At 35.9% G+C, this 23,722-nt stretch overlaps 3 protein-coding genes across 3 annotated transcripts; 2 read left to right on the top strand and 1 right to left on the bottom strand.

Annotated features, from left to right (window-relative positions):
• Positions 1-2,056: 2,056 nt before the first annotated feature.
• Positions 2,057-7,858, bottom strand: LOC141823598 (uncharacterized). Its single transcript, XM_074710888.1, has 8 exons — positions 7,747-7,858; positions 6,854-6,994; positions 5,456-5,513; positions 4,980-5,116; positions 4,841-4,897; positions 4,045-4,142; positions 3,440-3,627; positions 2,057-2,490 (listed from the first exon to the last, which is right to left on the bottom strand). Exons 1-8 carry the CDS (start codon positions 7,768-7,770, stop codon positions 2,420-2,422), a joined length of 774 nt encoding a protein of 257 aa, XP_074566989.1. The 5' UTR covers positions 7,771-7,858; the 3' UTR covers positions 2,057-2,419.
• Positions 7,859-10,787: 2,929 nt separating this feature from the next.
• On the top strand, positions 10,788-13,506 carry LOC141824345 (COP9 signalosome complex subunit 5-like). Its single transcript, XM_074711608.1, has 6 exons — positions 10,788-11,205; positions 12,072-12,353; positions 12,437-12,584; positions 12,739-12,821; positions 13,061-13,141; positions 13,224-13,506. Exons 1-6 carry the CDS (start codon positions 10,807-10,809, stop codon positions 13,320-13,322), a joined length of 1,092 nt encoding a protein of 363 aa, XP_074567709.1. The 5' UTR covers positions 10,788-10,806; the 3' UTR covers positions 13,323-13,506.
• Positions 13,507-18,423: 4,917 nt separating this feature from the next.
• On the top strand, positions 18,424-21,512 carry LOC141823388 (putative xyloglucan glycosyltransferase 2). Its single transcript, XM_074710668.1, has 5 exons — positions 18,424-19,402; positions 19,532-19,840; positions 19,959-20,249; positions 20,358-20,471; positions 20,551-21,512. Exons 1-5 carry the CDS (start codon positions 18,677-18,679, stop codon positions 21,205-21,207), a joined length of 2,097 nt encoding a protein of 698 aa, XP_074566769.1. The 5' UTR covers positions 18,424-18,676; the 3' UTR covers positions 21,208-21,512.
• Positions 21,513-23,722: the final 2,210 nt, after the last annotated feature.

The raw sequence follows: 23,722 nt of genomic DNA, 5'->3' as shown, positions 1-23,722 counted from the left end.
CCATACGGTTTAAATGGGCCAGGCCAAGGAGCATCTACGTGGAAGTGGGTGGTTTTAATGTTTTACGATTGGAATAGGTTGGTTTGATTCCGACCAAAAGGTTGGTTCAGTTGCAAAAAATTTAATTTGATCAAGCACAGTTAGAAATTATTAAATAATTAATATTTTCTCAATAATAATAATAATTTTTAATTTCTTAGATTGATCATTTAGATATTTAATTTGTATGATCCAATTAATTCTGGAAGTCATCAATTCAGTTCTATAAAAAAAATTTAATAGCCACCATAATAAATCAAAAAGTATAAATTCTAACAACAATCTAACATCATAAGTTTTTTAAATTTCAAATGTAACGGGTCCTAAATGAGATTTGAATCCTAATTGTTTAAAAAGTTTATCTCAACTCTTATCATACGGGGGTTAGTATTTTTTCCCACAAACAACTAATTGTCAACGGTAAATTGCGATTTTTGAGAAATCTAAGGAGCAAATTGATAAAGTCAAACGAGTATTTGAAAGTTAACTCCACAGTTCTTCAAAAGCGGACCAACGGTTAAGATTGTAGGTGAAATATTATGCTTTCAATCTATATTTCAATGAAAACAACTCACTTTTCCATTGAAATATTTTTTCCCCCCTTAAAAATTTACTTTCTTTTCTTTTTTAGCATCATCTAAAATTTTGTGATCATCAAATACGACAATATTCCCTATTCTCATTTCACACGTGACTATTAAAAGTACATTGATCCGATAAATATGCTAACTTATGTGCCATATCATTTTTTTATCAAATAAAATAATATCATAGAACATATAAATAAAGGGATATTTAATAGATTTAAAATTCCTAATTTATAAAAATCCAGATGGGAAATTAAATTTCCTTCATTTGACTTTTGTGCGTGCATTCACGTCTCCAAGTGTCAAACTCAAGTCAATAACAGCAATCAGTAGACATCTCAAAGCAAATTAGATTTACAAAGAAACAACATGATATGTTCGGAATGGAACAAGTGTCGTGGAATTGCAGGATAACCTTCTAGAAGCTTCTAGAGCGGCTAAACAGAACCATGTATTACCGATGATAAATGCAGTATGAGCTATGAACTGAAACCACCCGGTAAAATCAAGAGCATAAAGGCATCGACCATCGTCGATCCTCAACTAAACCAATAGCTCCACTTAATCCACAAGAGTTCACCTAAACTCAACTCCATTCCGACAAAGTTGCTTCTCATACAAATTCAAACAAGAAACAACTTTGAAACTAAGTTGCTTCCCAATTAGAAAAGGCCCAGTTTAGGCCCAACACACTTGAGCCCAACCACATCACCACCTCATCTAAGCCGAAACAGTTCCAGGCTAACCAAAAACAGTCCAAACTAAGCCTAACCTCATCGGCTTGAACCAAAGTTTAACACATACTCATTTAGCTACATGCCCAAAATAATGATCCAAGCCTGATTAACAGATTAGCACACAACTTTTAAACTTGGGAACCAGCCATAACAATTGCAAACGCAATTTCATAAATCTAATTCTAAAATAGAAGAACCTTCAACTCCAGGACCATGCCAGTGTCCACTCGTGGTGATAATGGGATGTGCAGTGTGTTCAATGAGCATAACAAATCCTTCAATTAACATCTAGCAGTCTGTAGGTTACTCGAACATAACTTTAATGTGTGTACAGACATTAAGAAAACTAATTCCATGAATCGACACAGTTCTCTAAGCAGTCCCTACTTCCCAAATAACATTCCTCATAAATCGAACCCGCGGTTTCAATTTCCGCTAGTATGATCTTACCTTCAACTCAACGTAGGCAAGGGAAGGAGTATTGACTATGCATGGGACCTGTGCTAATCCATGCACACAATATTTCAAAAATTGTAAACAACGCAGTTTCTTTCTGGCTGTGTAAACATAAGACTGACATCACACAATAGCAGTATTAAGGTGAGTGATATAGCTTTGATAGAATGTCCAAAAATATGCAATACAACAATATTTACATAAATAGAAGATGAGATAGGAACAGTGCTTACCGAATGAGTGAAAAACATTCCTTCAATTAACATCTAGCAGTCAGAAAGTTATCTGAAGTCAGTAACATACCTTTTGTAGTAGCAGGGAGAGAAGTCTAGCAAATACATAATCTAACTACGACTAAAGAATATCAAAAATATATAATATGAAGATATTTATACAGGACAGGAGATGAGATGAAACAGGCCTTATAGATTCTTGAGTTGAACATTTCAGGGAACCATGTGTAAACTTGTGAGATGAAGCAAAAGAGTTGCATATTCCTCTGTTGCGCCAGTAGCGTTTTTGAGAGTTGCTTGTACTTGGTCATGATAGAGAGAACTGTGAAGCTTCGACATTGTTACAGATGGAAGTTATTGCAGAAAATTAAGAACTAGCAAGGTGAGGGAATGTTTGTTGCAGCACGTGGGGAAGGTTCAGCACGATCTCTGCGTAAGCTAAAGAAGCAAACAAAGGCACGAAAGAATCAGGGAGACATGAGCAGAAATACCTCATAATGCATTTGAATAAAATGGATAGCTATTTTGAATGCTGGAATAGGCAAAGACTAGAATAAGAATTGTTTGATTTCGTTAGTGGAATGGAATAAATATGGAAATTTGTATAGTTGACCTACGAAAATCTTATAATGAATAGTTTTCATAATGATAAATATTAATCTAGCCAACACAATCTGCTCAATCTTGGGTGAGACAGCTGGTCTGTTAGTCTAGTCTTCAAGTTTGACTGGTCAATCTTGGTGAAGCCAGTCTGATGAGGCAGGCATGACTGACCCACTCGACTCGTCAGCCTGCCTCGTCCAGCTGGCTTTACCAGTCTGTCTGCTCAGACCATTTTGACCCAGTTCACCCAGCATGCTGCCACACACTCAAATTGAGTGCTTGCTTGCCTGGCCCACCCAGTCTATGAAGCTCACCATCATAATATATATTTATTTATATATTTTTTGCAAAGAGTAAAAAATATGAATTGTTTAAAGAATGAAATAGATAAGGAATAGTTATTTCTTATGAAGAGACAAGAACTCAAAGAGAATACAATATCTATTTCTATAAACCAAGCGTGGCAATACCATTCTCAAGAAACTAAAGGCAGCCTACCTATACAACTTCCAAGCTTTCAAAAGTTTATCAACTACAACGACCATTGTTGTCAAAATTCAAGCATTCCTACAATGTTGTCATCTAGGCTCTTCTGAGTAAGACTTCCAAGATTTCAAAGTTTATCAACTACAACGACCACTGTTGTCAGAATTCAAGCATTCCTACAATGTTGTCATCTAGGCACTTCTGAGTAATTTTCAAAATCAACATACTCCTGATAAATTTTAGAATATGTAGAAACTCTAAATAAATTGTGCAAAACAGAGTATCTGATTGTAATTACCTTCAGGCAAGCTCATGGTTCTGAGAGCATCTTCGGCGTAAGGAAGACGAGATGGAATAGATTGTGCGCCTCCTTTTTTCTCTGCTGCTAAGGTCTTCTTCGAAGGGTGTACAGGCCATGCCAAAACCCGTATCCGACTTGGTAGTATAGAAACAAGATCTGCATACCTAAGACTGACAGTCACCTTACTGCACAAGGAAAAAAACACTGAAATAAGAAGCCAACGATTTGCTTAGCATCAAGTAAGTATGACAAAAGAGAGTTAGAATCATTTTGCCAACAGGCCCTCTTCATAGTTGATATGTACAACATCTTCTCAAGGACAACATAAAAACCAAGGGTATTATAAGGGGGAAAATAGAATTATATTGATATAGGAGTGTTTTTGATATTATCAAAGAAGGTTTTTGTTATGATCCCAAATATTTTTGTGAGGAACAAAATTATGAAAACATTGATAAATTCCACCACCTTATGATGAAATTATAAGCTATGATGTAGCAAGTGCCCATTCATTTATAGGTACTGGCGCAGACACTACAAACAAGCAAATTATAAAATGTGCCAATTGGATAACTGATTTGAACTTGTACTTTGGTACTCACCAATCAAAGTCCTCCAACACAAATTCAATCAAGTTGTAGGAAAGGCTATGAAATAGTTCCCCTATCTGATTCCCATAAAGCTCCTTGACAAGACGAACCTAGTAAATCCAAATGTTAATGAACACTGAGGAAATTTTGTGAATTGTAAAATGTTCATAGCATGTTCAACAGATAAAAACAGTCAACAAGTTTTATCCCGACAATTTGGGTATTTCATCAACCATCTAGATATCTTTTAATTAAATGCAGTAGAGACTTCTTGGTTAACGATGAAATCTATACATTGTTGTTGGGCATGTCCATACCACCTTAAGACATTCTCTTATTTTACCTAATTAATAATAAATAATCATATATTATCTCTCTCCTTATCTACTCACATCTATCTCAAGATCCTCCTATTAAATGCTTTAACATTTTGAGCCTGTTGTTTCTTTACCACTCAACATATGATCCATAGAACATGTTTGGTGACTTCCACTACTATCCATATTCATGAAAGCTTCGAAATACAATAAAGGATGAGTCAAAACTTAGCTTCTATATTTTTCTCTTTGACAAGAGGACTCTGAAATTGCTATTAAGTACAAATAATATGAGAGGGAAAAAAACAATCTTGTGAAAAATATTTAGCCTGTCATCTATAGTTTTAAAATAGATATAAAATAACACAGAATCTTGCGGGATCAGGAATAACTTATTAAGCAAGAAATGTTAAAAAATTAATCAATCTGAACATCTAAGAAGTTGAATATTTTGTAATAACATTTGAAGGTAAAACTCAACATAATCATACCTGTTCTCTCCTGTCCACGTATGATTGCAAAATTTCTCCAACATAATCTACAAATTTCTATAACATGTATGACCAATATCAGCCGATTTTTTACTTTAAAAAATAAAGAAAGAATATCAGAAATAAATCATAAACATACAATGGCATTAGAAGAGAGAAGGTCATTTTCTGCTTCACGTATTGGGAGGAAGAAAGGGACTGTGTGCTCGATTACAGACATCTTTTCAAGAAATGATTTGCTTTCAAGCACACAATGGTAAGTTTCACAGGGTTCTCCTACAAAGGATTAACGAAGATTAAAATTCATAATTTTCAAAAGGATCCTAAGCAATCACTCTTTTTCGCTTATGACCATTTCATTAGGTTATGATTAGGTTAAATGCATAGAGTCGACAGTCCTTAACAAATACTTTAGAAGCTGGTCTAATCTTTATCCTCTAGAAATGTATAACTTGGCTTTATTCATGTTCATTAATGTATGCCAATTTTCCCAAGTTATAAAGAATGCTGAAATATGGAAATCCAAGGTTTTTTAAAGAATTATATACAAAGGGATGCATTTGCCTTCAGATGAGAAGTAACATAAATGCCAGCAACAGTATTAGCCTACTTTACCTGCAAAATAAGTCTCAAATTGTATTCCAATTCTTGCACCTTCTAGACAACAGATTACCTACTAACAAGGACAAAAGGATGCTAATTCAGTTAGCAACTCCAAAGCCATAAAAAATCACTCCAAGCATGCAATTGTAAGAAATAGAATAACTGCAGCTATCATTGATTTTATTGAATAATTTTCATTGGAAACTTCAGTACTGATAACTGACCCAAGTAAACCAGACAAGTAATTGTATAGCTGCTACAAACAAGACACTGTGCTCCAATTCAATGATTTCAGTATTTATAGAACTGCCATAATGTACATCTGATTAAGAAAGTTCTCAGCACCATAACACTAAGCTTGCGACTTCAGAAGAACACTCACTGGTTAAATTTCCTATTTTCACCTTTTTCTGTTGTTAAAAACAGTATGTGCATGAATCTGTCTTTAATCGTCAACACTATAGTGCAGAGATAATAACAAAGCAAAAAAAAAAAAAAAAACTGCTTATGTTGTAGGACAGAACATTTGAATATCTGCACTGCAACATATGCTTTGGTTGACATCTACTTGGGAAGATATAAGAGACATCACATAGGCTTGTGTTTAGCTTAATCCATAAATGTACAGCAAAGAGTTCACAAAAGATCTGAGCATTGAGATTTAACCTTGTAATGAATGTGATTGTTACGTAAACAAGGGTATCAAGAAATGATGAACAACTAAAATTGCAATACTTGCCAGTTCATGGCCTTGAATTCCTTCATTGAATGATTAGGATTCCCATTACAGCAGTTAGACGTCTGCTAATATTCTATCTTACCTACGTTGTTTCAAGAATAATATCAGAAGAGTTAAAGAAGAGAAAGAGAAAAGAGATGAATACCTTTCAGTGAAGAAATCAATTACAATGGCTACTGGCAGTCAAACTACATGAACAATTCTTTCAATACCACAGTGTTGCTTTTGATTCTTTGAATACCATTGTAATTGATTTCTTCACTGAAAAGTATTCATCTCTTATATCTTCCTTAACTACCCGAGTAGATGTCAACCTCACTCAGGTCTTAACTAAATATTCTAGCTAACATATGATGTTTTAAGAAGAATATTCGATGAGCTAAAGGGGGCAAAGAAACAAAGAGACTATATTCAGCAAGTGCAAACAATGACTATTTCTCAGTGAAAAAATCAGTTAGGATGATGGCCATTAGCAGTCAAGGCTACACAAACAGTTCTCTTTCAATATCAGGTATTGCTTTCATTCCCTTTTTTTTAATTACAAGAATTTAGATGCAAAATAACAATTCAAATATAAGTTGTTGCCCGATACTTTAACTGGTAGATATTGGAAACTACCAGCACCATCAAATCTATGGCAGGAACAGAAAAGGAACAATAGAATAATCGACAAAATATTTACTCAAAATGGAAACTTTTTTCCTACCAATGGATTTGTAGGTATTTGTATCATCTGGTAACTGACTGAGTTCTTCCCTTGTTAGGTAAGCTCGCTTCTTTTCACCTTCTTTAGTTTGCATCTGATTTTGCACCTGAACGACGAGATAGGCAAACATACAGTCTAGTGTTTTTTTGCGTATCACAAGTTTCACAATCTATTTTTGTGTACAATAGAAACAACAACAACCAATTATCTACTGTTTTAATTTATTGTAATAGCAAAAAGATTGAGGTAACATTTTAATTTTAGGAGAGAAAAGTGAAGACCAGTTCATCTATGAGCATTTGCAGAAAATCACCAATTTATCTCACTTCTCTGACCAAATCATTTTCAATTAGTTCTAAGTTCTGCAGTTCTCCATGCCATAGTTTTCACAAAGAATGCAGCTCCAAGTCATCGACATAATGTATACTTTACAGAGCTGTATGTACTTTGAACTCTTCCAATAACGAGATGAAAAAAAAAACACCTAAATTATCAGCTCCCAAATTATCAGTCACCCATCACCAAATGGCGTACTACACATCCCAAAAAGGGTTTAGACACTTAGAGGCTCCTGATTTATTGCTTTTCTATTATCATTATCTTCACATGAGATAATCACTCACAATATTCTAAAAGACAAAAAAAAACTGGTCGAATTCCATATAGCAGTTTAAGGACACAATAAAAAGACCCAAGTCTCCTTGACTCTCTAAATCCCAGGCCAAATACACTCTAGCTAAGTCCTTGCAATTTATATCATCACTTGGAATTCAAAATTCAAGGTCGACGGAGTAACACCCTCGAGAAGAAAAAATAAACAACAATCACTTGAGAAGGAGCTGAAAGCATACAGCTTACCATCCGGTTCGCTTCATCCGCCATTTCAAGAGATCTGCTTCGAGCTCGTCCGATGGAAGAAACCTAATACGAGGGAGCACGCGATCCGCCACCACGGAAGCGAAGCACGGAAGGAAAATGGTAAAGAGTGGTTTAAATGGGCCGTTTAAATGGGCCAGTTCCTGTGGAGGAATGTGGGTTTTAATGTTTTATGATTCGGATTATGTTCGATTTGATTCCGACCAAAAAAAATTGGTTCGGTCAAGCACAATCTAGGCATTATTAAATAATTAACTTTTTTTCTCGATAATAGTTTTTTTTCTTGCACAAATTTTCTTTGCGGATTTGCAGGATCTTTATTCCCTTTCTAGGCTGAGCTTTGTTCCTCTATTTTCTTTGTGTATTCTGTCGTTGCCAACTTGCCATGTACACTGTCAATAACCTATTTGAAGGGAAGTATAGAACTGAATACTCAGAGGCCAATGGTACTTGTTTTTATTGGCTTCTGTTCTTTCTTCATGATAAAAATTAAAGATTTCGAGACTTGTAAATTATTTGACTCGTTCAGTTTTCAATAAGAATTAAACTCAAGATATTATATTTCAACCCATGGACATTGATTGATTTCTCATTGTTTATTCATTATTGTTAATTGTACTATCATTTTCAAGCGTCTCAATCAAGGTCTAGTAATAAGTGAGTGATTCAGAGATTCTCAAGTTAATAATTACACTATCGCGCGGAAAGGATTTAACTTTATTATTAGATTGGGAATATGAAATAGTCTCGAATTCAATATGATATGAGAGAGAAAATTTGGAGGTTCAAGTAGGATTTTAATTTTATAATGAAAACCAAATTAGATGAAGCTAGAGAATTGGTAAGCTTCTCTAGCTAAGTTTATCATACTATTTTAATTTTAGTCCAGATGTAATGCCCTAACTCATCACATGTAACGCCCTAACTCACTCACTAGATGCCACATCCCTTGGGTCCCAACCCTCTCATCCAATCCCTTGGAACAGCCAATCCTTTCATGTGCTCTCCTAATTATGCTTCCATGCATGTGCCATGCTCACTTGCTTCTTCCTCAAACACTCGAACCTAAATTAAAAAAAAAAAAAAACCAAAGAGACACAAGAAGAAGTCTCCTTCCAATTTAGCCAACTAACCAACAAAATTAAAGGTTGTGTTAAAATACCTTGAATTGTAGGGCATTCCATCTGTGGTAGTCCTTCACAAGAACCCAGACAACCCTACAACACCTCATATGATAACGTTAAGCGCCTCATCTTCTCATGTTTCCCTTCCTCCAATACAAACATTTGTGATGTCCTTTTATATGTGTTGTCATATATATCTACATAACCATTATTGAATTCTTTGAAACAAGCATAAAGACATGAGAGGAGGAACCCAACACATGGGTCCTAATTTGTTGTCATGAAAGGTGGATTATATCGCCATATAACATTATAAATCGGCCTAATTTTATGAATAAAGTTGGTTTATCAATAACTCTAACAAGAAGAATACCTTTATCAAACCATATATATATAAATACACACACACACACTCTGTTTTATACATTTCTTGGTATCTTCGAGGTATAGGAAGATGATCAACTCCTTATATATATATTTTTGTGGAAAGCTGTAATAATGTCTAACGGGAGCTGAAACTTTATGTTTCTAATTATCATTGGGGATCGCCGACCAATAAATGGATTGGAGGGCAAAAGTTATTGATGTAGTTGTTGGCCACATCTAGACCATGGAAGAAGCAACATCAAAACTCGATATATCTTAAGAGAGCAATGTGATGTTAGATCTGGAACTTAGTGGGCACAATTAGAAACAAAGGAACAAAGATGTCCCTTGGTTGGCATTATAAATATAGATAACAAGGACTTGTACAAACTATAGCTAGCAAAAGTGTTAATTTGCATACCTTGACGACTTGTTCTTGCATATCGATCCTTTCTTCATTTAATTCCTTAGTTGATTTTGAAGATGCCAGAGTTTCAAAGATTTAGAGGAGTGAGGCAAAGGCATTGGGGCTCATGGGTCTCTGAGATAAGGCACCCCACTCTGTAATTTTTCTCACTTAATTTTTTAAAACAATATGAGCTATTTTAATTTCGTTCCAAGATTGATCGATGTTGCGCGATCGACAAAATGCATGATTAAGTCAGTTCTTAGATTATATACAATCATAACAAGTTATCCTACTTTGAATTGTTAGAAAGACAAGGATATGGTTGGGCACGTATGAGACAGCGGAGGATGCGGCGCGAGCTTATGATGAGGCGGCTAGGCTCATGTGTGGACCAAGAGCACGAACCAACTTCCCCCTTGATCCAAACTCATGGACCTCAACCTCCACACTTTCACCAGAGCTCATGGCGAAGTTGGACAAGTGTTGCTTGGCATCGTCATCGCAAGGTGACAGCTATAGATCAGGGAAAGAGGACAAGCACAAGCAAATAATATTGGATGATCAGTACATTGAGGAGATGATCAAGGAGCTCACCTATAATGGTTCTTTCGAGATATCTACCTCTAAATGGGTTTCTTCTTCTTCTTCTTCATCATCATCTTCTTCTGGATACTAATTAGGGTACGAGGCTACTCTTAGTTGAGAGGTAGCTCTTGTCACTCGTGAATGATCCGAATTCAAATGGTTATACTTGTGAATTAATGAACTGTTTTATTTATTTTTGTTTATTAATTTGATTGGCATTAAATGTTAGGTGCCTAATGTTTTCTTTTAGTGATATCTTTTATTTAGTACTATTCGACATGTTGATTGTTGTCTTGATTATGTGGTTAGTTTGGTACAAGTAAAACAATGATTTAAAATGAGAGAATAAATTCAAACTACTACTAAATAAAGAAGAAGAAGCGAAGAATCATGCGTATTTGATGGGCCCAATTAAATGGGCCTTCTAAAAATGAAACAGAGCCGTTAAGTGGACCGTTTAAAGAACCGGGCCGAAACTATGGCTACTCTACCAGTTAAATAAGGCTGCTTCATTCATCGCAGCTTCGGTCGATCCCAGATTGACGAACCCTAGAAGCCATGGACTCGTCGTCGTCGTTGGCGAGGCAGACATGGGAGCTGGAGAACAACATTGTGGCGGTGGATGGCAGTTCCGGAGCAGCCGGTGCTGATGCGGACGCGATCTACTTCTACGACGAGGCGGCGCAGGCCAAGTTCCAGCAGGAGAAACCCTGGGCGCAGGATCCCAACTACTTCCGTCGCGTGAAGATCTCCGCACTTGCACTGCTGAAGATGGTAGTGCACGCCCGCTCCGGCGGAACCATCGAGGTCATGGGCTTGATGCAGGGGAAGACTGAAGGCGATACTTTCGTAGTCATGGATGCCTTTGCGCTTCCAGTGGAGGGCACGGAGACCCGCGTCAATGCCCAGGCTGACGCAAACGAGTACATGGTGGAGTACTCGCAGACCAACAAGCAGGTGAGGTGTCCCCTTGTCCGTCCCCCGATAACATTCATTCCTACCGAGCATTTTCTTTATTTTTCATATGAATGTAGAATGAAATTTCTTAGACATTGTTCTTAATTGATTAAAATTAAAGACATAGGTACTTGCAAAGTGCATCTCAAGTTTCTTCTTTATTCTTCTTGTTATTTGTTCTCTGTTATCTGTTAAATGACAGTTAATTCCTTGGTGTGTTCAAGTATATGGCATGTTTTATGTGGATAACTTGTATTTTAGAAGGTCAATGAATTTAGGATGTTGGCGAACGACTTACGTCTTTAAATTTTCATGTTCCCTTGATTTTATGGGAGTGTTTTTTGTGTTCTGTTTAAATTAACCAAATAAGATATTTTAATTACACATTGTCATATGCAGTCCCTATGCGATCAGCTTCAAATCCTGCCTTTTATAAGGTTACTATAGTTCTTACTAAAACCAAGCGAGGGTTATTTAAAATCCATAATTATTGAGATGGCTTTATTTGGTACCATACTGCATATTCATACTGTGTAGCTCCTTTCACAAAACACTTAGAGATCTTCCTTGTTACTAACAGAAGAAATAAACTTCAAGCTCTCTCCTTATGTAGTCAATCTAAACATGTTAGTTCTTAAGTGATAACTTATGTTACACAAATATGCTCTTAGTAACTGCATAGCATCTAATTAAACTTTCCATTTAATGAATCTATAAGTTCTTTATGATGCAGATGGTCTTGAGGTGTATGCTCACTTTTTCTTGTGTCACAGTAACTTTGCATGTCACACTATGCACAATGCCATGTTTTTAGTAATGTTTATCATTCATATTAGTTTAAGTTCACTTGTATGGAAAATAAATAGGCTGGACGGTTGGAGAATGTAGTGGGCTGGTATCACTCCCACCCTGGCTATGGTTGCTGGTTATCAGGCATTGATGTGTCGACACAGATGGATAATCAGCAATTTCAAGAGCCTTTCTTAGCTGTTGTAGTTGATCCTACAAGGACTGTCTCAGCTGGAAAAGTGGAGATTGGTGCATTTAGGACATATCCTCGAGGATACAAACCACCCGATGAACCTGTGTCTGAATACCAAACCATCCCACTTAACAAGATTGAGGATTTTGGGGTTCACTGTAAACAGGTACAGAGTTTTGAAGCACACTTTCCTTTGTCTTGGGCACCTACATGCTTATGTACTTATATGTATCCTCCACTTTGGTGCAGTATTATGCATTAGACATTACTTATTTCAAGTCTTCCTTGGATTCACACCTCCTGGATCTACTCTGGAACAAGTATTGGGTCAACACACTGTCGTCTTCTCCTCTACTTGGAAATCGAGATTATGTTGCCGGGCAAATTTCAGATTTGGGTAAATTTTACTCTATGATTTGTGTATTTTAACAACTACATAAATTCTCCTATTTGTGTGTTGATCTCCTGTGTCATTTTCTTCTATAATATTGCAGTTCATATTCTCTGTTTAGTATACTCTTACAGAGAGCTGATCTAGATCGTAATTGCAGTGGAAAAGCTGGAGCAAGCTGAAAATCAACTGGCTCATACACGATTTGGATCCTTTCTTTTGCCTTCACAACGAAAGAAAGAGGTTTCTTGTTAATTTTTTATTTGCTAGGCACATCCTCTATGTACCTTTTAAATACGTTCATGGGATATCATAACTTGATTCTGACTTTTATGAATTCATGCACAATTTCCTACTAGAACTTAAAAGTACCCTTACATAGTATTGTAACTTGGATGTGTCACAAATTTATGCACAATTTGCTACTAGAACTCTCTGTATAGTAACTTGAATGTGACTTTTACAAATTTTTGCAATTGCAGCCTGAGGAATCTCAACTGACCAAGATAACACGCGACAGCTCCAAAATTACCGTGGAACAGGTGCACGGTCTCATGTCTCAGGTAACAATCTAAACCAAGGTTCCAGTACTTTGGCTGGCATTGAACTGCTTATTGTAACTGTTTTGCTCATCCTTCCATTTAGGTTATCAAGGACATTCTCTTCAACTCTGTTCGCCATTCAAGCCGATCGCGCTCTAACCTTCCTGATTCGACTGATCCGGAACCCATGGTCGAATCTTGAAAGACGTGAAACCAATGCACCCTTCGTTCTTATTGCCATACAACATACATGTTGAAAGATTTGTATGGCTTTTTGTCGTCCTCTTATGCGTAGGATGTCTTGGCGTTTGCAACAATTGAGAACACTAAAGTATCAGCAGGAGGTTATGTCAGCTACTTAATGCCTGATGCTTTACAAGTTGTTTTGTTTTTTTTTTTTTTGGCTAATTAATTTGAAAGTTTTATAGCCTAAAAGTAAGTAATACGTGGATATAGTTGAAGTACAGATGAGGTCTAGTAGAGATGGCAAGCTAATCGTCTAGGTTGGCCTGATATGACCGTGTCTGCAAGCCTGTGTATGGTGCTGAGTTTTCAGCGCGTGGATCGTGCGTGGCTTGGCACGAACTGACTTTGTTGGGATGGAGCAGATCATAGGTTGCATGACGGGGTCAGCAATAGCATGATTCTAGTTATGGTCTAATTTTATTTCTTTCTTAATTTATAATTAATATTTTTATAATTCTGTATTCTTGATTTTTTTTAACAAAAAGCTTACAAAATATATAGGTAACTTTGTTTAAAAGATTCCTGCGTATTCCTGGTTTATTATATTTTTATTTCTTACAATTAGAGATTATGACGATTTTGAGTTCTGAAAAAAGGCATTTGAAAAATAAAATAAATTCGGCGTATTGAAAGTTCCCATGCCTAGACTTTTTATTTCGTTTTATTAATAGTTTTATAAAATAGAAGGATGGAAAGCAATGAATGAACGATTAAGGGATTTTTCGCGTACATATTTTTCTGGAGGAAAAGAGAAAAAAAAATCTTTGTTACTCATTACGATGGTCGTCTTTCACAATTTTTTAATGATTTCATCATAATTCATTATAAGGAAAAAGTAATGTTTAATAAAATCCTTTTATTTTCTATTATTTAGTTTCTTTGCTTAAAAAAATCGTGCATGAAAATATTTAATTGTTGCGAATAGTAGTTAACAAAGTTATCCATTGAAAAGGATAAGTTGAGCCTTATTGTAAATTCACTCGTCAGAAAGTTTGTTTTTGAAACTTTATCGAATCGGAGTATTCTAGAGAGAAACTTATGATCATAAGTTCGAGGAAAGCTGGTTTATCAAAGATTACACTGTATTTACATATATATTTACTCATTTAAAAGAAACATCTCGCTATTTGAACTTCTTTCATTCAAAATGCTTTTTAGAGTTTAGAATTGTTGAAAATACCTTTTAAAAGTTTATTTCTACATTTTTACCTTTAACAACTAACACCGGAATTTTATTTTATTTGATGAAACAAGTAGTGAATTATGACATATTCTTGAAATTTATTATTTGTTAAATAAATTAATAAAATGAAGAGATTGAAATTTAGAAGCAATTGTTTTAAGGATAAAAAGATAAATTTTTAAGGGCGATATCCTTTTTTTTTTGAAAAAAAAAGAATAAAATCAAATACCTCTCCATCATTAGATAAACTTCTTATTGGGCTGGGCCTTTGTTTTCAAACTTATTGGGCTGTCATACATGATGGTTTTAGGGTGAAAAAAATTATCACGAGTAAATAAAGATAGCATGTATGATCTATTTATACATGACAATCTTTTTTATAATAATTTTATAAGTTTAAATTTGGGCTAAAAGTTGATAACATATATTTTTACTAAATGAAAATCATTTTTCAAAATGCTCACGTTGTTCATTGATAAAAAGAGTTCATTAATTATGATTTCTTTGTGCAAAGCTAAACATTAGAAACAATAGGTGTTTTCCAAGCCAAAATTTTCCCAAAGTAAACACCCCCTCAGTATAAAGTTTATTCTTTTTTTAATGATTATAAATTTTGAGAGCATAAATTAATAGTAAACTTTTGAGGATAGCAAACATTGAAAAAAAATACAAATAGATTTTATATCTGTAGCAAAAAAATATTATATATCTACTATAACAAAGAGAATTTAGAATAGAATGTTTGTTTCCAAGACTTTTATTTTATATATCGTCGAGTGAAAGGTATAGGTGTCCTGTCAGCATATAGCTAAGAATCTAATATTCTTCCTAGTCCAAATTTAATTTTGATTATGCTAGAAAAATATCAATTATTTTTTAGTCAATTTTCAGTAATCAAAATAACAATAATAAATAAATAAACTGAAAAATATATACCTCAGTTGTGTACTTGCGTAGGACATAAATGATATGATATATGCACCTACCTATTGTTTACGATTAATATTTACAATTTGCATATATATATATATATATATATATATATATATATATATTCCCTTTTTGATTTTGATAGTATGAAGGCATGAGGAGAAAAGTACAATAAACTTTTAAAAGTTCAAATCTGATTTCAGCTACTATATATTATACTAATTAATTAAATGATTGATTGGGTTTGTTAAATTATTGTGTTCTTAATTAGTTTAAAGTGGGTAACGTAACGTTGTCATGGAAAACAATTTTCTTTCAGTGGCACATCCCCAACAGCTTTGTGGCAATATTTCAGTCAGCACAGTGTGCTGGATGCCTCAAATTTCTCATGCTCCGTTCTAGTTATGATGTCGCTTGCACGCATGCACAAGTGTCTTCTTCTTCTATTATGATGATATATCTTGTTGTAACAACTTCGTCTAAAATAATCTTGTTGCTTTTATTATTGCCAGCCACTGTATGTATGTATGTGACTGCCTTCGCTTGAAAAGATAAGCATTAGGTCGCCTGCAAGTTGAACTTTAGAAGAGAGGTCAAGAACTTTAGCCAAATTATTTCGACGATCGAGTTTAATTCTGGAGGATGCTAATATCACAATGTATCTCTCAATATAGCTAGTCACTATTATTTTATATAGGAAACGTAAAAGTAGCTACGCCCGAACTAGGTCTTAGATGGTTGGATTTAATTTGGACGAGACTTAAGTTGAACTTGTCTATGAGTTGGCTAACTTGACTCAAGTTCGATTATGAATTAGCTAACTTGACTTGAGTGTGTTGACTAAGTTTTGGATCTGATCAACTGGTGTTGAATTACTAGATTTGAGTTCGACGTTGTAAGTGAGATTAATTTGACTGAACTTAGTTGCTATTATTCGTCGAACACCTTATGACTGTAAGCATGAGCACTAGAAATTAAAGAATAAATTGTAAGAGAGTTATTTATTTATTGTTAAAAAAAATCCTCAAACACACAGTCTTTTCGTCTACCGATAATTCGTTGACTATTTCTTATTCATCCAAAATATAATCAGACCAAATAAAATTTCCTAATTCCTTAGTATAATATATATTAAACTTCGACGAATGTGAACTCTTGGTCGTTGTTGTGAGCTGGATCGCAGCGTACGCGTGGCTATAAATCGCTCCTGGTCGCCCTAAGCTCACGGGACGGGAAGAGTGCAAATCACTGGACTAATGCTAATGGTGTCTTTTTCTTTATCAATTTTATTTTCTCTTACATAAATATTGATCACTTTCCTCCTTGAAAAAAAAATATATATAATATAATATAATATAATATAATATAATATAATGTCGGACGAGAGTGCCATTCTTGAATAACTTAATTACGTTTATTGGACTTGACGATCTAAACGTGATGCATGAGGATGGTAGATTAATTTTGACGTTTAAACGGCAGGTAGTTGAAGTTTTGCTTTTATGAAGCTATTTAATCAATGATTATTTAATCCATTTGACTAAGTGAACTAATAAATAGCTAGCCAACGACTAGGTTTAGCTAAAAAATCATTAGATTAATTAGGTTAAGTATGATTTTTTATTAGCTGATCAAACAATGATATTTTATTAAATCTTGTGTTGAGTAATTAATTATTAGATTTAATTTAATCTGAAATATGACTAATAAATTTAAATCGATCCTTTTATATATTTTTTTAGAAAAAATATTAATACTTGCCATTTTACATAACTTTTTTTAAATATATAAATTTATATTTCATAAAAATATTTTTAATATCATATTTTATTTATTCAAGGAACACGATTAATATATCCAAATTAAAAATTCCTAATTGACATGATTATCTTATATAGAATTTTTTGATCAAGTTCCCACTCAATAATTAAGCTTCCATTAGATAATTTATCTTAATAATAGCAACTATGGCCCATGTTAATCTCAACAGGCCAATTAAAAGTAGAACGTAACATTTGTGATCAACTAAAGACCATACTGTTAATTTAATTTTACTTCTTTTTTTTTTGTCTTTTTTAAAGACTATTTATATAGTTCTTTTCATGTTGGAATTGGACTGTGTTTTGTCAGGCCAATTAACCATGATTAGTTTAGTGAAAATAATATCCATGATTAAGACATGCCTCCTTCCGAAATAAAAGAAGCCATCATAATTACCTAACCCAGTTGAAACTTAATTGACATTCAACATAATCTATTTTTTATTTATCGAATTATAATTAATATCAATGTTTTCCAACTTATAACAGAACGATGCTTAACTACAACCATGCTATTGCTACAAAGAAAGAATCATACTAGCTCCTCTAATATGGTATTGCAAAATGGATGACCTTCTGTTCAATTTACAAAAATATTTGACGATCAAAAAAGTTTGGCAAATTGCATAATCCACATTATTACTATTATTAGATTTACAAGTTTTCTTTTGCATTTTTATCTTTAAAAAAAAAAAAAAAGAAAAAGAAAAACACAAGTAGTTATTGAAAGAGAGTTCTTGAAAAGATCATAAAAAAGCAAAAAGATATAGAAATATACAAGTCTGATCCTTTGCTTTCCAAAAGCATTCGCTACCTTGTTTCTTCCAGTGTAAAAGTTCTGTTCTTGCTTCTTCAAAAAGTTACCATTTTTCTCCCATCTCCTGGTAAATCTCCACTTGCCACCTCTTACTTCTACTGCATGCGTTTAATCTTAACATTGGCCATTTCCTGGAGCTCCGCAGATTCTTGTTGGCTTGAGTTAAGATTTTGCTGCAACGTGAATTGAGATTTCCTTCAGATTTCAACCATGGTAAGTTTTGGGAACGGTGGAAGCAGCCGACCTTAGTGTCGTTTTAAGACCCAATATTGATTGATTCCTTCCTCCACTTGCTTTCAACTTCCAAGCTTTACAACTGCAGATACCTTTCCCCTCGATCCTTCCACATGGAAGATTAGCCAGCAAGGGAGGTCAGGAACCCTAATCCCAGCTGCCCCTTTTGTTGTTGTTCCTTCGCGTCTCAATTGCTGCATGTGCTGCAAAATGCTTAAATCTGGGCTGAGTTGCTGAATCTCCCGCTTAAAAGTCGACTTATGATGGCGGATTTTGTAGTAATGGCGAGTTGATCATTGATCTGGAAGCTTTGACTCGCTTCTGCAATGGCTTCATGGTCGGGGTTTTCCAGGTGGTGGGCGAGGGAGAAGCGGCAGCAGCAGCAGAAGGGCACGCCGGTGGTGGTGACGATGGAGAACCCTAACTACTCCGTTCTCGAGATCGCAGCCACCGGCGGTTGCGACGACGAAGCGTTCCCTGCCATGGACAAGGGCCACGGCAAGAACGCTAAGCAGTTCACCTGGGTGCTGCTCCTCAAGGCCCACCACGCCGCCGGCCGCCTTGCATCGGCGGCAGCGTTGCTGTGGGCGCTGCCGGGAGTGGTCGGTAAAAGGTTGGTTTCCCATCGGCGCGTTGATGCTTCTGAAAAGCCCCATTTGCTGCTGAAGCTAATCAAGGGCTTCTTGTTCTTCTCCCTGGTCGCACTGGCATTCGAGCTCGTTGCATACTGGAACCGGTGGCACTTCCGGCAACCAGAAATGCATTTGCCGGAGGCGATCGAGATCCAGGGGTGGATCCACTCTGCCTATCTGTCATGGCTTTCCTTCCGAGCTAACTACATTGCTTACCCAATCCAAATGCTGTCAAATATGTGCATAGTCTTGTTCATCATACAGTCTCTGGACAGGCTGTTGTTGTGCTTTGGGTGCTTCTGGATCAGATTGAAAAAGATCAAACCAAAGCCAAAGGTTGAAGGGGACCCTTTCAAAGAAGGCGATGGCTACAAGTACCCTATGGTTCTTGTCCAAATTCCTATGCGTAATGAGAGAGAGGTAAAGATCTCTTCTACTACTTCTTGCCAAACATAAAGAAAATAAATAAATAAATAAATGCAGCTTCTTCGATTGAGAGCAATGGAATGACTAGTAATTAATTACTTTGATTGGATTGATTCATTTCAGGTGTATGAGCAATCGATCTCTGCGGTTTGCGAAATTGATTGGCCTAGAGATCGATTTCTGATTCAAGTGCTCGACGATTCAGATGATGAGACCATCCAGCTACTCATCAGCACTGAAGTTTCCAAATGGAGTCAGAGAGGCGTAAACATAGTGTACCGACATCGGTCGGTGAGGACCGGCTACAAGGCTGGAAATCTCAAGTCCGCTATGAGCTGTGAATACGTTAAGGACTATGAGTTCGTCGCGATATTTGATGCTGACTTCCAGCCCAATCCTGATTTCCTCAAGCTCACCATTCCACACTTCATGGTATGATCGATCGATCGAGGCACTACAATGTATATATGCTTGGAAGTTGATCTTTTTAGGATATATAGGACGATTCTATTTGTCGATCGAGTTCTATCTGATGTTGTTGTGCGTGCAGGGGAATCCTGAGCTCGGACTGGTCCAGGCGAGATGGAGCTTCGTAAACACGAACGAGAATCTATTGACTCGCCTTCAAAATATCAATCTCGCCTTTCACTTTGAAGTGGAGCAACAGGTCAATGGCATCTTTTTGAACTTCTTTGGATTTAACGGGACCGCGGGCGTATGGAGAATCAAGGCGCTGGAGGATTCGGGAGGATGGCTCGAGAGAACGACCGTCGAGGACATGGACATAGCTGTTCGCGCTCACCTCCATGGTTGGAAGTTCATCTTCTTAAATGATGTAAAGGTAGTTTTTGGATATATCTAGCATGTATGTCTTGCTTCAAGTCTATTCTGTGCCTTAATTTCCTGTACAAACAATTTTACTGACATAGATCTGTATGCAACAAGCTAGGTGTTATGCGAAGTCCCTGAATCTTTCGAGGCGTATCGGAAGCAGCAGCATCGGTGGCACTCTGGACCGATGCATCTATTTCGTATATGTCTTCCGGCTGTTATAGCTTCAAAGGTACGTAATCCAATCTCTTCGTACGAAAGCGAACATATTGATCATGTGCAACTCAAGTTTGTTTGTGGCTTTATTGCAGATTTCCATATGGAAGAAGGCAAACTTGATTCTTCTATTCTTTCTTTTAAGGAAGTTAATTCTTCCTTTCTATTCATTTACATTATTTTGTGTGATTCTTCCACTGTCCATGTTCGTCCCGGAGGCCGAAATGCCTGTTTGGGTCATCTGCTACGTGCCCATCGTAATGTCTTTCCTCAACATTCTTCCGGCGTTGCGATCGTCCCCCTTCATTGTGCCTTATCTTCTCTTCGAAAACACCATGTCTGTGACCAAATTCAATGCCATGGTCTCAGGACTATTCGAACTCGGGAGTTCATACGAATGGGTCGTCACCAAAAAGGTTGGCCGGTCATCAGAATCCGACCTCCCATCTACTACAGACAAGGAATATTCAAAGAGATTAAGCCTTCCACAGTTCGACAGACGACGATCATCAGAAAGCGAACTGATCGAGTTGACCAAAATGAGCAAACTACAACACGTAAACGCTTCGTCTACTTCACTGAAAAAAGCCAACAAGATCTACAAAAAGGAGCTGGCCCTTTCGTTCCTCCTCCTCACTGCGGCCGTTCGGAGTCTGCTGTCGGCTCAGGGGGTTCACTTCTACTTCTTGCTCTTCCAGGGCGTGTCCTTCCTCGTAGTGGGTCTCGATCTCATCGGTGAGCAGATCAGCTGACATTTCACTGAAGCAAGGACAGTGTATGATATCGTGAGGCCATACAAACCTGAGCAACACGGAGTTTCAAAAGACCATGTTCAGATTGGATTTTTTTTTTCTTTTCTTTTTTCAAGTTTTTCTACTGCAACTCAAACAAGTGATCGATACTATCTAGAGAGCTTCATTGCATCTCTACTCAAACAATAAGGTCATCGCTTCAAAGGTCATGTGTAAAATGTATGTATAGTTTGCATTGATTCAGTTAATTATTACACAGTTGAAAAAAAGAGAAGCTTATTGGTTTTATTAATTGCCTCACTGAGTGCTCCACTTCTGCCTTTCTTTCTTTTAATTATCATTTGGGTGCCCTAATTTTGTTCTTTTTTTTATGATGACGACTTGGGTTTTGGTCGGTGTGGTCTTTTTATAAACTGTCGGCAGGACTCAAGAGCAACATTGGAGATGAGACTTGTGTTGAATAATTGAAGGTATGAAGAAGAAGACACTTTGTTTCCAGCATTGGGGCCCTTCGAGGAGGACTGCCAATATTACTCATGATGAGTCGCTAACACGATATAGTTAGTTTGATGTATGGTATAAAATACAGTTAGAGATAAATTTTAAGAATGGCATTAAATTATTTTAATTGGTAAATTTATATGTTTATTAAGTTTGAATAGTTACAGGTTTAAATATTTCGAAGATTTATTTGACCATAAGTTCGATAAAATTATTATTTTTTTATCTAACAACAATAATATGACCTATTTTATTATATATTATCATGATACAATTCAAATTATAAGCCCCTCCTATAAGCTTATATATAAATTTACTTTACAAGGTTGCTAGATTTTGGATCTGAAAAGCTTATGCCTTCAAACAAGGGTTGAAGAAAAGAAAAGGTGAAAAAAAACAAAATCTAAGAAATTTAATGGTGCATATTCAATATGTATTAATCGGAACATGTCAGGGCTTTGGACTAGCTAGTTTTACCGTCCAATTGGCTAGTCGATTCGAATTTTATAACTATTCGCATTGCAATTCAAAATGATAACTCATGTAGGACCTCTATTCATCCACCATCAAACAATTAGTAATGATAGATTGAAGGGTCCTAAACCGAAATCTAAAGACCACCACACTATGCTATCACAAAAAAGAGAATATTATCACACATGTAGACCATTCCAATCATGGTTATTAAAATCAAATTGGACCCGCCGGATCTGACAGGAAAAAACTTATATTTCGATTTCAATCTGGTATTGTTGTATATGGGGTCAGATCTTATTCGCCCTGAATACTTATTTTTAAGTTCGAATGGACTAACTAGATTTATATTTTTTTAATGTATAATCATGATATTCATAACTACTATTTGTGATCGTTGTAATAGTTATACAATTAGACAGGTTAATTAGCATATGCTCTCGATTCAATATGCAATTTTACAATTGATAAATTTGTTTGTTTGATAAATGAATCAGTTACTCTGAACTTTTCTCGTTGGATATTGAATCTGAATTTTGTTATTATGACTCCATCCATGCAACTAGTAGTACTGCATGATCTAGTGGAAAGCAAGTAGGCATAGACCATTAACCTTTGGAGTCCTTGAGGCCAAGCAAATCTGTTACTGGGCCATGGCCATGTGCAAATGGATGCATGAGAGGGAAGGAGGTTGTCACTGCCCCACATCACTCAGTCACCGACAATTTCATTCAAGCATAATGAGTTAGAATGATTTGATTCAATGGACATCAAATAGAAAAAAAAATCAAACAGGTCTTTACTAAATAATTATACACACACACGCACACACTAGATGACACTTGATAATCATAATTGGACTAATGACATTAACTCGAATTGAAGCCCGATGAAGTCGGGTGCAAATAATTATAACACAAATCTTCCTTGTTCGGCATGTATCATTACATGTATAGCAAGAATGACAGTCCACCATCTTGTTGCTAACAGTGAATCAAGCAAGATGCCGTTTGTTATCTTGATACATGCTTTTAAAAACTTCTAGCGTGTTTGTTTAAAGCCCACTATGTCCAAAAAAAATAAAATAAAATAAAATTTTCAAAGGAAAATAACACAGTAAGTCCAGGACAGTTGAGTATGCCTATGTTATTCTAATTGGAAATTAGGAGAACGAGTTTGGTCCTGATATTCTCAATGGAAACCGGACCCGTTGGGTCAAACTACGATTGGACTTGTGTGCCATCAGTCAAACCTAAAGAAGAAAAGGTTTTCAAAGGAAAATGACATAACAAGTGTTTAACAGTTGAGAATGTCTACAATTTTCAATTTGAAAATTAAGGGATTTTGATCCAAAATTCTCAATGGAGCATGAACCCAGTGGGGGTCCCTACGATCTTTAATTGTGTGTGCTCTATCGAACCTACAACACCTTCAACTCTCCTTCAGTCTTCCAGCTCTAGGTGACGAAGCAATCAACAAACTTGGATGCAGTGGCTGGCAAAACAGCGATAAACTATACTCTCCAAAAATGCGGTGAACA

This window comes from Curcuma longa, chromosome 3, assembly GCF_044706935.1.
Source record: "Curcuma longa cultivar G26 ecotype Majalengka, Jawa Barat chromosome 3, ITB_CL_G26_1.1, whole genome shotgun sequence".
Classification (NCBI taxonomy): domain Eukaryota; kingdom Viridiplantae; phylum Streptophyta; class Magnoliopsida; order Zingiberales; family Zingiberaceae; genus Curcuma; species Curcuma longa.
This window is presented reverse-complemented; position numbering and strand designations above follow the sequence as displayed.